Source organism: Siphateles boraxobius, unplaced genomic scaffold (assembly GCF_051911475.1).
Source record: "Siphateles boraxobius isolate OS27281-9 unplaced genomic scaffold, OSU_SipBor_1 35, whole genome shotgun sequence".
Taxonomy (NCBI): domain Eukaryota; kingdom Metazoa; phylum Chordata; class Actinopteri; order Cypriniformes; family Leuciscidae; genus Siphateles; species Siphateles boraxobius.
The window spans coordinates 12,469,710-12,483,310 of NW_027508975.1; the positions used below are offsets into that span (position 1 = coordinate 12,469,710).

The 13,601-nt window shown below is 38.4% G+C and overlaps 3 protein-coding genes across 5 annotated transcripts in view; 2 read left to right on the forward strand and 1 right to left on the reverse strand.

Moving 5' to 3' along the window:
* The window catches only part of adcy2b (adenylate cyclase 2b (brain)), a 92,019-nt gene extending 89,522 nt beyond the window's left edge, over window positions 1–2,497 (forward strand). For both annotated transcript variants that reach the window (XM_077196424.1, XM_077196425.1), the window contains exons 22-25: window positions 1,296–1,403; window positions 1,572–1,686; window positions 1,813–1,937; window positions 2,036–2,497. In XM_077196424.1, the coding sequence (XP_077052539.1) occupies window positions 1,296–1,403; window positions 1,572–1,686; window positions 1,813–1,937; window positions 2,036–2,188 (501 nt within the window). In that variant the 3' untranslated portion in view covers window positions 2,189–2,497. The remainder of the gene's footprint in view (window positions 1–1,295; window positions 1,404–1,571; window positions 1,687–1,812; window positions 1,938–2,035) is intronic.
* A 443-nt stretch (window positions 2,498–2,940) lies between these two features.
* On the reverse strand, window positions 2,941–13,100 carry cfap90 (cilia and flagella associated protein 90). Of its 2 annotated transcripts, XM_077196434.1 has the most exons (4): window positions 12,896–13,100; window positions 3,954–4,014; window positions 3,405–3,521; window positions 2,941–3,254 (listed from the first exon to the last, which is right to left on the reverse strand). In XM_077196434.1, exons 1-4 carry the CDS (start codon window positions 12,955–12,957, stop codon window positions 3,078–3,080), a joined length of 417 nt encoding a protein of 138 aa, XP_077052549.1. In that variant the 5' UTR covers window positions 12,958–13,100; the 3' UTR covers window positions 2,941–3,077. The 2 variants fall into 2 exon arrangements, with proteins under 2 accessions (XP_077052549.1, XP_077052550.1); XM_077196435.1 differs by lacking the exon at window positions 12,896–13,100 and having other exon boundaries at window positions 3,954–4,124.
* Window positions 7,160–11,384, forward strand: LOC143702662 (uncharacterized). The gene is given in 9 exon segments (XM_077196703.1): window positions 7,160–7,186; window positions 7,598–7,976; window positions 8,385–8,561; window positions 8,820–8,908; window positions 9,052–9,214; window positions 10,069–10,239; window positions 10,329–10,838; window positions 11,014–11,123; window positions 11,370–11,384. Coding segments are annotated over 9 exon segments (1,641 nt in total).
* Window positions 13,101–13,601: the final 501 nt, after the last annotated feature.

Genomic DNA, 13,601 nt, shown 5'->3' on the forward strand with positions numbered 1-13,601 from the left:
ATGTCAATTTTTTATTTCAATTCTTTGTCAATTTCTTCACCTTCAAGTTGTTCCAAACCTGTATGAGTTTCTTGTATGAATTGAGCGGTTTTGTTCAAAATTTTCTGCAGAGACACTGTCGCATTATATAATGCATAGATTGCATTTAGGCTTTTATTTACATGTAAACATTCATCAACGCACACATCAGTTATGGTAAATGGAAGCTCAAGCATGTTCGCTTGATGTGCGAGAACCAATGTGGTACGCAGCACGTTTGAGCTTCAGCAAGAACCAGTGAGGTTCATTCTCGTGTTACGCAGCTGTTTGAGCTTCAGCAAGAACCAATGAGGTTCATTCTCGTGTTACGCAGCTGTTTGAGCTTCAGCAAGAACCAATGAGGTTCATTCTCGTGTAACGCAGCACGTTTGAGCATCCAAAAGAGGTTTGTTCTTGCAGGTTAAGGAGATTCCATTGAATGTTTATTGATGAATAAAAGCCTAAATTCAATCTGTTCATCATATGAACCGATCGAGTCTCTTCAGAGAATTTGGACTAAACTGCTCAATTAATATGGATTAGTTTTACGATCTCTTTATGAACTTTTTGAAGTGTCAAGTTTCAATTGCGTAGCTGTCAATGGAGGGACAGAAAGCTCTCAGATTTCATCAAAAAGATCTTCATTTGTGTTCCGAAAGTCTGACAGGTTTGGAAAGACATGAGGGTGACTAAATAATGACAGACATTTTCATTTTTGGGTGAACTAACCCTTTAAGAGTGACGTTCACGAGTACCAGATGCATTAACATCGTCATATCAATTAATATGCTAAAAGTATTCCAAGAGATGTCATGAATTAAATGTATATGTGGCAATGTTCAGGGAAGAAGGAGGCGGGAACCGGCGAACAATCAAAATATGCTTTATTTAAAATAAAACAAACAAACCAAAATACCGCCAGCAGCCCCTCGCGGACGACTGCTGGCTACCGAAAATAAACATAACTGCCAGCAGCCCCTCGCGGACGACTGCTGGCTAAAATAAAATACAAATACAAAAACAAAACGCAACTAAAACACAGGCCTGTTCCTCTCTCAATCATCAACGTCGTCACTCCTCCTTTATGCTTCCGCTCCTCCGTGAGAGATGCGAGACCGGTGTGCTTCACAGGTGTTGCTCATTAGCAATCGCACCACCGGCCTCGCGCCGTTCTCTCACGTCCCTCGGCCGTCCTGTTCGCCACAGTATATTTTTCTTCTCCAATTATTTTTTCCCAAAAACTTTGACTCTAAACTTAATGATTTTTTTTTCGACAGTTGCTGTCAAAACCCAAATTTAGTGGAGTGGAGAAGATCAAAACTATTGGTAGCACATACATGGCTGCTACGGGGCTGAATGTGACCCCTGGACCAGAGTACGCTCAGGTACATTGTTAAGCTCTTCTAAACTAATCTTTTTGTAAAGATTACACTGGATTGATTGAGGTGCTAATACACTTGATTTGTGCTTGAGACGTGTTGCTTCAGAGTCTCAGGGTGTAGTCAATACTGAATTTCAAAGTGCAATGATAGTTTCCTGTTCTTTTTCTGAAGGAACATGACCGGCAGTACATGCACATTGGAACAATGGTGGAGTTTGCGTTTGCTTTGGTGGGGAAGCTGGATGTCATCAACAAACATTCCTTTAATGACTTTAAACTGCGAGTGGGTAAGCAGGGCCTATCAGCGCTTTCACACCCAACAACATTTTGTTTGCCTTTGGCAGAGTCTCAAAATGTAGACTTCATTACACATTCAGGGGCGTTTTAAATGTTTCCGGCCTCTCTCTTTCAAGGAATAAACCACGGTCCAGTGATTGCTGGAGTAATTGGAGCACAGAAACCACAGTACGATATCTGGGGGAACACTGTAAATGTAGCCAGTAGGATGGACAGCACAGGCGTGCTTGGAAAAATACAGGTAGATTCTTGTTCTGACCTACTTCGTATGTCATTTGCATGCCTGGTGAATTATTAATGGTTTTCAGAGGATCACATCTAGCTTGCTTCCTTCCTCAGGTCACTGAGGAGACAAGTCGGATCTTACAGACGTTGGGTTATATGTGTTCCTGTCGTGGGATCATCAACGTGAAGGGCAAGGGGGATCTCAAAACCTTTTTTGTTCACACTGAGATGACACGATCTTTATCACAAGGGAATGTAATGCCTTGAACCTCAGTCGCACACCAGTCAGTCGTTGACTTGGTAACGATTAAAAACTGTACAGTTTAATATAACATTGGCCTATTATAGTGGAGCTCTACAGCATTCTGTTTGCACCACATACACTAGATTATTTGCATTGCTTTATAAGTAATGGATGGCTAAGAGGCTCTGTGTAACCGAGACTTGTAATTGTGTGTTGCTCAATCCATAATTTAAAGCAGCGGACGTTTTTGTAAAATAAAGACAATATAAAGGTGGCCATGTTTTGATGCTATCATTTTGTTATCCATTAAAATTTATATATATAATGTCAAAGTGTCTGTCAATGAATTTGTGATAGGTTTCTTGGAAAATGTGTTAAAGTCATAAAAAAAAGCAAACAGAAACAAGTCAAAGAAAAAGAATGGATGATGATGTATTTTGCAAATGAACGAAAAAGAAAAGAAAGAAAATTAAGCATTTCAGGACAATTATGACATTTTGCATTGTGACTTTTTTAATAATAATTACTGTTCACATTATAATAATGGGGGGTATGTTTAAATTATAAATTATATGGGGGTATGTGATATTATATTAATAGGCTTCATTTTAATATAGAAAATGAAGCATTTTAGGACTTACAGTATGCTTTTTCTGCATTACGACATTTTTAATATATATGTATATGGCAACATATGATTTCTTAGTTTTTATTCTATTGATTTTAAGCATGACTTGAGCATGTTTTTGACCATTTCTTTAATTATAACACCCAATAACATAGAAAGCATGTTTAATACGAATAATGTATAAATGTTAGTAACAATCTGCTGTGCATGTAGCAGATACAGTAAATGCACTGATGTTTGTTTTGACATTGACTGTAATGTGCGCTCAAAGATGTGACCAAAGTTTAGACAGGTGTCACAGATCCATAGCCTTCCTCCACAGTCCAGGTGATTCCATTCTTGCTGTAGAAATCAGAACGAATGTGAGCAACACGATTAAAGCTCCCCCCTGAGTCGGACTGTAGTGGAGAATATTGGCCATACTCTGATGACGACAGAACGGGTGCTGGTCTAGATGATTCCTAAAATGGAAGGATGAGATAAAACTTAAAGGGATTAACTCTAGAATGGGTTTCTTTAGTGAGCATTGATTAAAAAAAAAAAGAACAACAGACAATGCATGAACTGCTGAGCCTTCACGGATGGATCACCGGGAGTTAAGGAGAACACACCTCACTGAAGATGTCCAGGCCCCGGGATTTGGCGTGCTCTCTGTCATCTCGGTGGAGTTTGTTATCATAGCCCTCAGTGCTCTGATGTAAACAGTCATATAGAGACCTCTCTGGGGCCTGTAGTACGACGAAATTGACAAAATCAGTTTTAGAAAATGTTATTTTGTATATATATTTTATATACTATTTTATGCATATTTTTATGGTAATATGGCATCTAAAATATTGAAAAGCTCTGCATTAGATAACAAAACCTGAAGCCATTTAAAGAATGATCTAGATAAAATACGTTATTAGTTAAAGTATAGGAACCAGATTTATATATATATATATATATATATATATATATATATATATATATATATATATATATATATATATATATATATATATACTAGATAAATCCCACCAAAATAGTTATTGTTCCAGCATCATTTATTTGCAAATGCCACGTGGCTTGATATTTTAGCAGCGCGATACGTGGCAGCGACAGAGTTGTTGCTTTAAAAAAAAGAAAACGCCAAAATAGGCAATGCATCTTGATCTTACCCTGGGGCTGCAGTTGAAATAACGCATTTCTTTGGGCTCTGTCCTTCTGGCTGGTATAAAGCTGTATACAGACAGAGAGGAAAGTGGTTTAGACTTCGCTTCGGATAAGACGTCCATTACAACAGTCGCACTTTTATCAGCTTAGAGAACAGCTAAAAGGTAGCCTACAATTTCTACACAGTGACAACTCGGCGTGGCGTCTGCGGTTGCTAGGAAACCTCAGGAAAACTTCTGGTGAAATGGTTATAACAAAGAGTACAGAAGTACCTCTATAGAAGTACTTCTATACTCTTTGGTTATAACCCGAAAATAACGACAACACTAGCAATTTTTCAAAACAATTTTTTTACTATATTATAAAACATAAATTAAACCGTTTTAAACGTGTCAATTTATTTTTCAATTTAAAGTGATTTATTAATTTATTATTTTATTTACCTACATTTAAAACATTAAAATATTCCATTTTTAATGTGTCTGATAATTTGTTCCTTTTTAAAAATAACTTTTTTTTTCCAATTTATGTTTGATGTTTGAAAATTATAACATTTTGCTTTTTCTTTTTTAAAGGGATTGTTCACCCAAAAATGAAAATTGACTTCCATAGTATGAAAAAAAAAAAATACCATGGAAGTCAATGGGACCCATGAACTGTTTCTCATCAACCAACATGCTTCAAAATATCTTCTTTTGTGTTCAGCAGAAGAAATAAATTCATACAGGTTTGGGACAACTTGAAGGTGAGTAAATGATGACAGAATTTTAATTTTGAAGTGAATTACACCCCTTCCAACTTCACATCTCATCTGAAGTCTGAGTTTCCAATTTGTAAAATACGATTGCTCTTTGTTATTATATTGTTGTCTGAAAGGTGTCATCCTTAAATATGCTAAACTGGAGAAAGACAAAGAGAAAATGAAAAAATGGCCAAATGCATTTTCCAAACACTTCTATCTTTATGGAAAAGTTTCTGTACTCTTCACGAGGGACAGGGCCCTCTATAAGGTGAAAGTTATACTTGTACTCAAAAACATCTAAGAAGAGAAGTCAAGTATTTCATACACGTAAAAATCCAATACCCCACTTTGGATGTACAATGCTTAACTAATCTATATATATATATAAAATTAAAATGTGTATAATGTTAAGCAATTATATTTCATAATGTAGGATTTAAACAAATTTTCCACTTGACCAGCTATGTCACCAAATGACATCTTAACACATTTTTGAATGGTTGTTCTCTTATTAATCCTGTCTAACTCTAAATTATTCTGATCTTAAATTATTACATTTTTGTCTTTGGATAATAGTGGTTAAGTTTTATTAATTAGATAATAGTGGTTAATAGTTTTAAGTTTTTATATTTGCTAATGAACAGGACTTTTAGATTTGTAGAGTAAAATATATATTTTTTATTATGAAGTGAAAGGTTGAGGTAAGATGTTTTATGTAGAAACATTAGAATAAAAACAATACTTTTTTCCCCTCTGTGAGCAATGACAAGAGTAGAGCTCATAGGTTCTTCAGCTTCAGTCTCACGCGCATTCGAAAAGCGTCACTCAGGAATGCGATCGATGACGTCTTAAAGTAATACAACGTTGTGCGCTGTGCGCTAATTTAACTTTAACAGTGTCACCCGTGTGAAACCACATACCGTCAGTCTTCTCCTTGCTTATTTTGCCGTTCATATGATAAAGTTACTCAAGTGGACAACTGTTATGGCACTGAAGAGAAAACATAGTTCCCTCGCTAAGGTTTACGACTCCCATGAGAGCACATACTCAACATCCAGCACCGTCGATGCTGAAAACCATCAACCCGTTAATGTTTTTGAGGAAAATGGCATGCCACTGAGAAAGAGGAAGACGATGGGGAGTTTTGTGAAGCTGACGTCTCTTCATTACCGTGACTGGAGCGGCAGCTCAGGCCAGACTACTGCACAATTACATGAGAGAAGTGCTGAGGGTAAATCAAATGACCATTACAAATCCATCCACACCACCGACCACACATTATATCAAAATTAAGACATTTTAACAAAAGAATCACCATAATATGGGTATGCAGTGTGTAATTATTATTTGTTTGCAACATGCTTTTGTTTGATATTCCCTGCTTTAGATCAAAATTCTCTACAGGACAGTGCCTGTGCTCTAGAGGATCATGGTCTTCAGGAAACTCTATCCAGTGGTCTTGAAGTCGTTCCTCCTGCTAATCAGCAGGTTCAAACACCTCCAGCTCCAGTCCACCACAGTCCAGCACCAGGTCACAGAGTGGACGTGACAACTGAGGGTGAGTTTACTGCCATATCTCAAACATTACTCTCACTGCTGTCCATGCTTGACATTTCATGTCAACTATAACGATTAATCTTTTAACAGATGACATTCTGAGCCGGTTTGAAATTGGCAGAATGCTTGGTGAGGGAGGATGCGGATCTGTTTATGAAGGGAAACGCTTGGAGGATGGCCTTGAGGTATAGTCATTTTCTTACAAGATTTAGCAAATTCTTTTGTCTCACTATATCCATTTCAAGCTCTTTATTGTATATTATGTTCACTATGTAGTGCAATTGACATGTTGTTAAATGCAATTGTAATAGGCTAAATGTTTTGTTTTGTTGATCAGGTGGCAGTGAAATTTGTCAAAAAGTCAGAGAGCATGGAATACATCAACATTGTAAGTAGGCTACACTCACTGTGTTTTGACTGTTTTCAATTTAGAACATTAAACATAAAATTTTTCCAAAACTGGACAAAAATTCTTATTCTGAAAAATTATAAAAATCCTCCAACTAAAGCCTAGTTCACACTACATGATTTTAAAACGTCGGACTGAACTGTGCGGTTCACACTACATGACTTGCTCTCTGAGAAATCAGGAGTGTTCAAGTTGTTGAGCTGTTCACACCACACGACACAACATGATTGATCCGCAACAGGAGGTAACGCACTACACGAGTTGACAACAACTCTGTCACCCAACGATTCCATCTTGTCTACAAATCTGTCTAATGTATATCTTGACGCGAAACAGCACGCGCGCCAATACACAGCGAAGAAGAACACAACACGCGAATATGGACGTCAGACAGAAACTAGTGCTGCAAACTGTTTGCGCGATGATTTGCTCTGAGAAAAAACGCCAAAAAAGAAAAAATAAGAGAGTATGGGCGAAAGAGTGGATATGCTTACGGGAAGAGCATGTCTGTGCTACAGAGAGAGTTGGAGGTGAGTACAGCATGTTTATATCGGAGATGTAGCTGCATGATTATGTTTGGCTGGCGGCAAAAATCGCGTATTAACCCGCGTATTTACCCTACGTATTTACCGCGTATTTATTTACTTGCTCTGATTGGCTTTTGCTCATGACATCAGTGAGATTGAGTCGTGCGACAGCTCTGGATATCTAGCATGCTAGATATTTTTCTAGGCTCGGCGACGCGTCTGCGAGGCGTCTGCGAGCGTCTTTGATGCGTTGTTGGCTCTTTCATACTAACAGATTGGCGAGTGTTCATCGCCCGCTAATCCCCCGCGATTTGCACGCGATAACACCCTGACCTGTCGGCGAGCTCAACGATTTGCAAATTGGGCTTAAAATCATGTAGTGTGAACTAGGCTTAACAAGTATCTTTCTTCCAGCCTGGTCATCCCGCACCCATCCCATTAGAGGTCAGTCTGTTAACCCTTGTTAATAGGCGCCCCAAAGTTCAAGAGATTATTGAGCTGCTGGACTGGCAGGACCAGCCTGACCAATATATCATGGTATTGGAGCGTCCCTCACCCGGCAAAGATGTGTTTGATTTTTTGGATCATCACGAAGGCATCCTCAATGAGGAAACGGCACGGTTTATCAATGCGCAGGCAACAATGGCCGCTCACATGTGCTGTCACCGTGGAGTTTTCCACAGTGACATTAAGGTGGAGAACCTGCTGATCAACACAGAAACACTTGAGGTCAAACTGATTGACTTCGGGTGCGGGGATTTCCTGCAAGAGTCCGCCTATGAAATCTTCTGTGGTATGTATTATGAATCAAGTTTTGAAAAGAGTTTTATTTTTAAAATTTAGACAAATATGTTCTCACTAAATATGTCGCCTCACGCCTGGTTTGGCCATGGATTGATCTCACTTTTAACGCTCCACAATTGTGAATAAAAACAATTGAATTATTTATTTACTCTAATGGATAACGAAGGTGATGATACACGGGGCAACTTTTTTGAGCAATGTTGCTCGGGCGCTTTCCCATTGAGAATGGGCAACAAATTTCTATCTGGATACTTTAGATCGGTCGTGGGCCCTGTGTCTCACCTGGTCGCCCGTTGACGGCAACATTGCTCAAAAAGTTGCCCCGTGTATCATCACCTAGAGAAAACATGCTATGGGATTTCAAGCTTACCCATCACACAAATCTCTTTCTTTCTAGGCACAGATGAGTACTGCCCACCTGAGTTCCACACAGAGGGCAAGTACCACGGTAAACCAGCTACTGTGTGGTCTCTGGGAGTGCTCTTATTCCTATTGGTGTGTGGACACTTTCCAGAACCCAAAGACCTGGAGATGATTCATGACGACATCTGGTCTGAGCCTGGTTTGTCAAACGGTAAAATGGCATTCATCACAAAAAAGTTGATCAATTGTAATTCTAAATCACCAAAATAGAACAAATGAAACAAAGAGGTAAAAGCAACACCAAAACCAGATAGCTTTATAAAAGATGGCTGTTTGAATTATGCAGGAATTCTTCCTGATTTTTTGACCGTACAGTAAAGCATAGTCTAATCTTACATCTTAATACAAAGACAGCAGGTGTAAAGTTTAAGGTAATAATCTGACTCTCTTCCATCGTTCTCTTGCACAGAATGCTGCCACCTGATTCGATCCCTCCTGCAGAAAAACCCAAGCCGGCGGATTGGTTTGGGGAAAATCATTTTCCACCAATGGTTTAAGGTATTGACCCTAATAAGCTAAAAATGAATTTGGATATATATTAATATTTGGAAGACACCTTTTTGTGCATTTGTTTTATATGTTCTTAGTTTATTGGGATATGGGAAGAAATCAAGGTCAAATCTCTTCTATGTGTAATGTAGGTATATCATCAGCCTGTTAGTGAGGGAAGTGATAGTAAGGAGAGACAGAAGAGGAAGAGTAGTTCTGGAGAGCTGCTCCCTCTTCACTGGAGCTGCAGCTCAGGTCAGGGTCAGAAAGTGGAGGATCAGATCACTGCAGCCACTAGTGAGAGACACGCTGAGGGTAAATCCAATGACCAGTTGAGAATATCTAAATGTTTTCTGTTTATTAGCGCTCTGTACATCATAAAGTCTACATCATTTTCAGATAGATTAATGAAAACCACGTGTCATTCATTACAATATGTTAAAACTCCACACCATCACACATTTTATCAAAAATCAGTTGAAGTTAGATCAAGGCCATGACGCGAATTTCATTCCAAGGCATGTCATATCTTTAAACACAGATGAAACCAAGCGGACATCTTTTATCACTGGCCGAAAGAGAAAACAAAGTTCTCGCAGTGCTCAGGTTTACGACTCCCATGAGAGCACATCCTCAACATCCAGCACTGATGTGGCTGAAAACCATCAGCATTTTAGTGTTGATGAGGAAAATGAGATGCGAATGAGGAAGAGGAAGAGGATGGATAGTTTTTAGAAGGTGCCGTCTCTTCATTACCGTAACTGGAGCGAAGATACATGATAGACATGCTGAGGGTAAATCAGATGACCATCTAAAAATGCGTACCTGTTTTCTGTTTACTAGAGCTCTGTACATCATGAAGTCTGCATAATGTTCAGTTATATATAAGTTTACATTATTGGTAACTTGATTAATTCGGTGAATTTTTCTGTTGCCTAGGATGAAGTGCCATTAATTACCATATGTTACAAATTCACACCATCACACATTATATCAAAATTCATAATAAAATGTTTAAAGGACATGTCTAAATATTTAAACAGATGAAACATTGAAGAACTTTATTTTTTGAAGAATTCATGTAGTAACCGAAGAATCACCATAATATGAATATGCAGTGTTTAATTATTTGTTTGAAACATGCTTTTGTTTGATATTCCCTGCTTTAGATCAAAATTATCTACAGGACAGTGCCTGTGCTCTAGAGGATCATGGTCTTCAGGAAACTCTATCCAGTGGTCTTGAAGTCGTTCCTCCTGCTAATCAGCAGGTTCAAACCCCTCCAGCTCCAGTCCACCACAGTCCAGCACCAGGTCACAGAGTGGACGTGACAACTGAGGGTGAGTTTACTGACATATCTCAAACATTACTCTCACTGCTGTCCATGCTTGACATATCATGTCAACTATAACGATTAATCTTTTAACAGATGACATTCTGAGCCGGTTTGAAATCGGCAGAATGCTTGGTGAGGCAGGATGCGGATTTGTGTATGAAGGGAAACGCTTGGAGGATGGCCTTGAGGTATAGTCATTTTCTTACAAATGATCTTTCTTCCAGCATGGTCATCCCGCACCCCTCCCATTAGAGGTCGGTCTATTAACCCTTGTTAATAGGGGTCCCAAAGTTCAAGAGATTATTGAGCTGCTGGACTGGCAGGAGCAGCCTGAACAATATATCATGGTCTTGGAGCGTCCCTCACCCAGCAAAGATGTGTTTGATTTTTTGGATCATCACGAAGGCATCCTCAATGAGGAAACGGCACGGTTTATCAATGCGCAGGCAACAATGGCCGCTCACATGTGCTGTCACCGTGGAGTTTTCCACAGTGACATTAAGGTGGAGAACCTGCTGATCAACACAGAAACACTTGAGGTCAAACTGATTGACTTCGGGTGCAGGGATTTCTTGCAAGATTCTGGCTATGAAAGATTTTGCGGTATGTATTATGAATCAATCTTGTAGTTTGGTACTTAAGTTCTAGTGACAAGTTAAATTGGTATGACATCTCACTTTTGAGGCAGCATTTTTTTAAATAAAATAAAATAACACTAGAAATTTTTACTGAGAAAACATGCTATGGGATTTCGGACATCAGACAAATCTCTTTCTAGGCACAGATGTGTACTGCCCACCTGAGTTCTACACAGAGGGCAAGTACCACGGTAAACCAGCTACTGTGTGGTCTCTGGGAGTGTCTGGTCTGAGCCTGGCTGGTCAAACGGTAAGATGGCATTCATCACAAAAGAGATGATCAATTGTAATTTAAATCATACAAAGAAATGAGAAAAAAAAGTAACGTCCAAACCAAGTGGCTTTAAAAAAAAATCGGATTACATGGATAATACAGGAATTCTTCCTGATTTTTTGACCGTGCAGTATAGAATAGTCAAATCTTACAGTTTAATACAACGACAGCAGGTGTAAAGTCTGTCCAAGGTAATAATCTATTTTCTATTGTTCTGCACAGAATGCTGCCACCTGATTCGATCCCTCCTGCAGAAAAACCCAAGACATTGGTTTGAATTGAGGAAAATCCATCCACATGAATGGTTTAAGGTACTGAGCCTAAGATCAGCTACAAATGTTAAGCACATATTCACTGTTCATTTTAAAGATTTTAAAAATGTTTTCTTCAAATTGTAATGTTTTTTTGTTTCAGGTTACTACATAAGACATGAAGACGAATATGTAAATAGTGCAAATCAATTAGAAACTTTATTTGCACTATTTACTGCCACAGTTCTAAAGTTCCTTGAAAGTTCCTCGAGTCAGCTCAGCATCTGGTGGCCCGACACAAGTGGCCATCCCTCCATGTCTTAGCTGGCGACCCTTGGCTTGCAGCAGTAATATTAGCATCTGATGATATTACTTGCCTAGGAACAGTACAAAACTTCCGTCACAGCAGACTGTATGGCAGAGCTGCATGTAATGGTCAGAATTCCTCCCGAAAGTTCCTGTGAAAGCTGCTTGCACTGGAAGGATCTTGCACTGGATGTCACAGAAGTTCCAGTTTTTGGCCACTCTGATTAGCATCTAGCAGGCTGATATGTGTGGTCCCACAATGCTTTAGCAACTTTGTAGCCCTGGTAGTGGTAGCATCTGGCTCCATGTTTTGAGACAGTAATATTTGCATCTGGTGACCACATGTAAATGCAATGTAGATAGTGTAAATTATATTACAATTCTTTTATTTGTTTCCGATCAAATAGTTTTGACTGAGGACAAAGAAAATTTTAATAACTTTTATATTTTTATTTAACCTTTGTACCGAATTGTTTGTTTGTTTGCTATTGTATATGGATATACACTTCTTATCAGTGTTTAATGGCTGTTATTGTTCAATAAATTATTTTCAATAAATTATATTGGCATACCTGATCTTGAGAAATGGTCTGTATGTTAGTGGTGGACATTTTTCAGTGGCTTTGTTGCAGGTTACGTTGACTTGACCCTAGAGGATGATAGACACAGGTAATCACATGCTCTCTCTCTCTCTCTCTCTCTCTCTCTCTCTATCATAATACTCTACTCTTAAAAAAAAAAACTCTAACTCTTCTCTACTAATACACTAATTGTTTTATTGAAGCAGCCCAAGCTGTCATTGCTACTAGTTCTAAAGTGATGCACCAATTACATTTGACGTTCTGAACTTCACAAAGGGATAGCAATCATGTTTTAAATCAATCTCTTAGTATTATGACCAGTCAATGATGAAACATTATGCCTTTTTTATATCTCTAGATCATCACATACAAACCATCTTTCATTCTAACTGAAACCACTTTACTTGCATTTATTTCTTCCCCCACAAGTAATCAATGGCTCAATGGCTCTGTTTCTCAGGAAAGTTACTAAACTATAACAGTAGAAACTATGTTAGTTAACTATAACAGTACTTACTAAACTATATAAGAAACAGACTAACTAGACTAGACCTTATTCCGAGCATCGCCTTAACAGGTATGAAAGCAAGCCTTTGAGGAACAGACTTACCGTGTTTTCAATGGCATCCAGGGGAAAAGCTGTAAAGACGCTAACGTTAGATCACTTATCATTTTCCACAGCTCATGTTGTCCGGAGTTTTATGTCTACTTAAGTTTCTTGGAACGATATTTTTGCAGTGTTTCGTCGGCAGAATTATCCAAAAACACCTTAAATAATAGAACAACCCACTGAAGAGATCTATCTCACAGACTCGCGTTCCTTCCCGTTAAAAATCAAAGATGGCGCTGCTGTTAAGACATTTAAAGACCCCCTGTGGCGAAAATCCAGTTTTCATGTTGTTTATATATTTCTATGTGGTGTAATATGCCTTGAAACAAACCATCTGCAAAGTCATAAGTCATCACCATTGTTGAGTATTTTCTTCTTAAAATTGCAGTGAAAAAAAAAAATTCTTTTACTGTCTATGGCAGTGAACCAAATAAGACTGTCAAAAAGGCGATTTGAAATCGCTGGTGTTTCTGACGTCACAGACTACCTTGTAACCAATCAGGTAAACGTGTTATCGCCAACGAGTGGATCTCTGAGCTGGTGCAAGTGAGTGGAGGCGGACCAATTTAATTTGCATATTCAAGGAAAAAAACGTTTAAATATGTGATTTTGGTGATCAAAGATGACTAGGTTGACTTTAAACAGCAGTTCGCACATACTGTAAAATGTTTCCCATTAAAAGTACCATAAAATAGTCGAAAACATT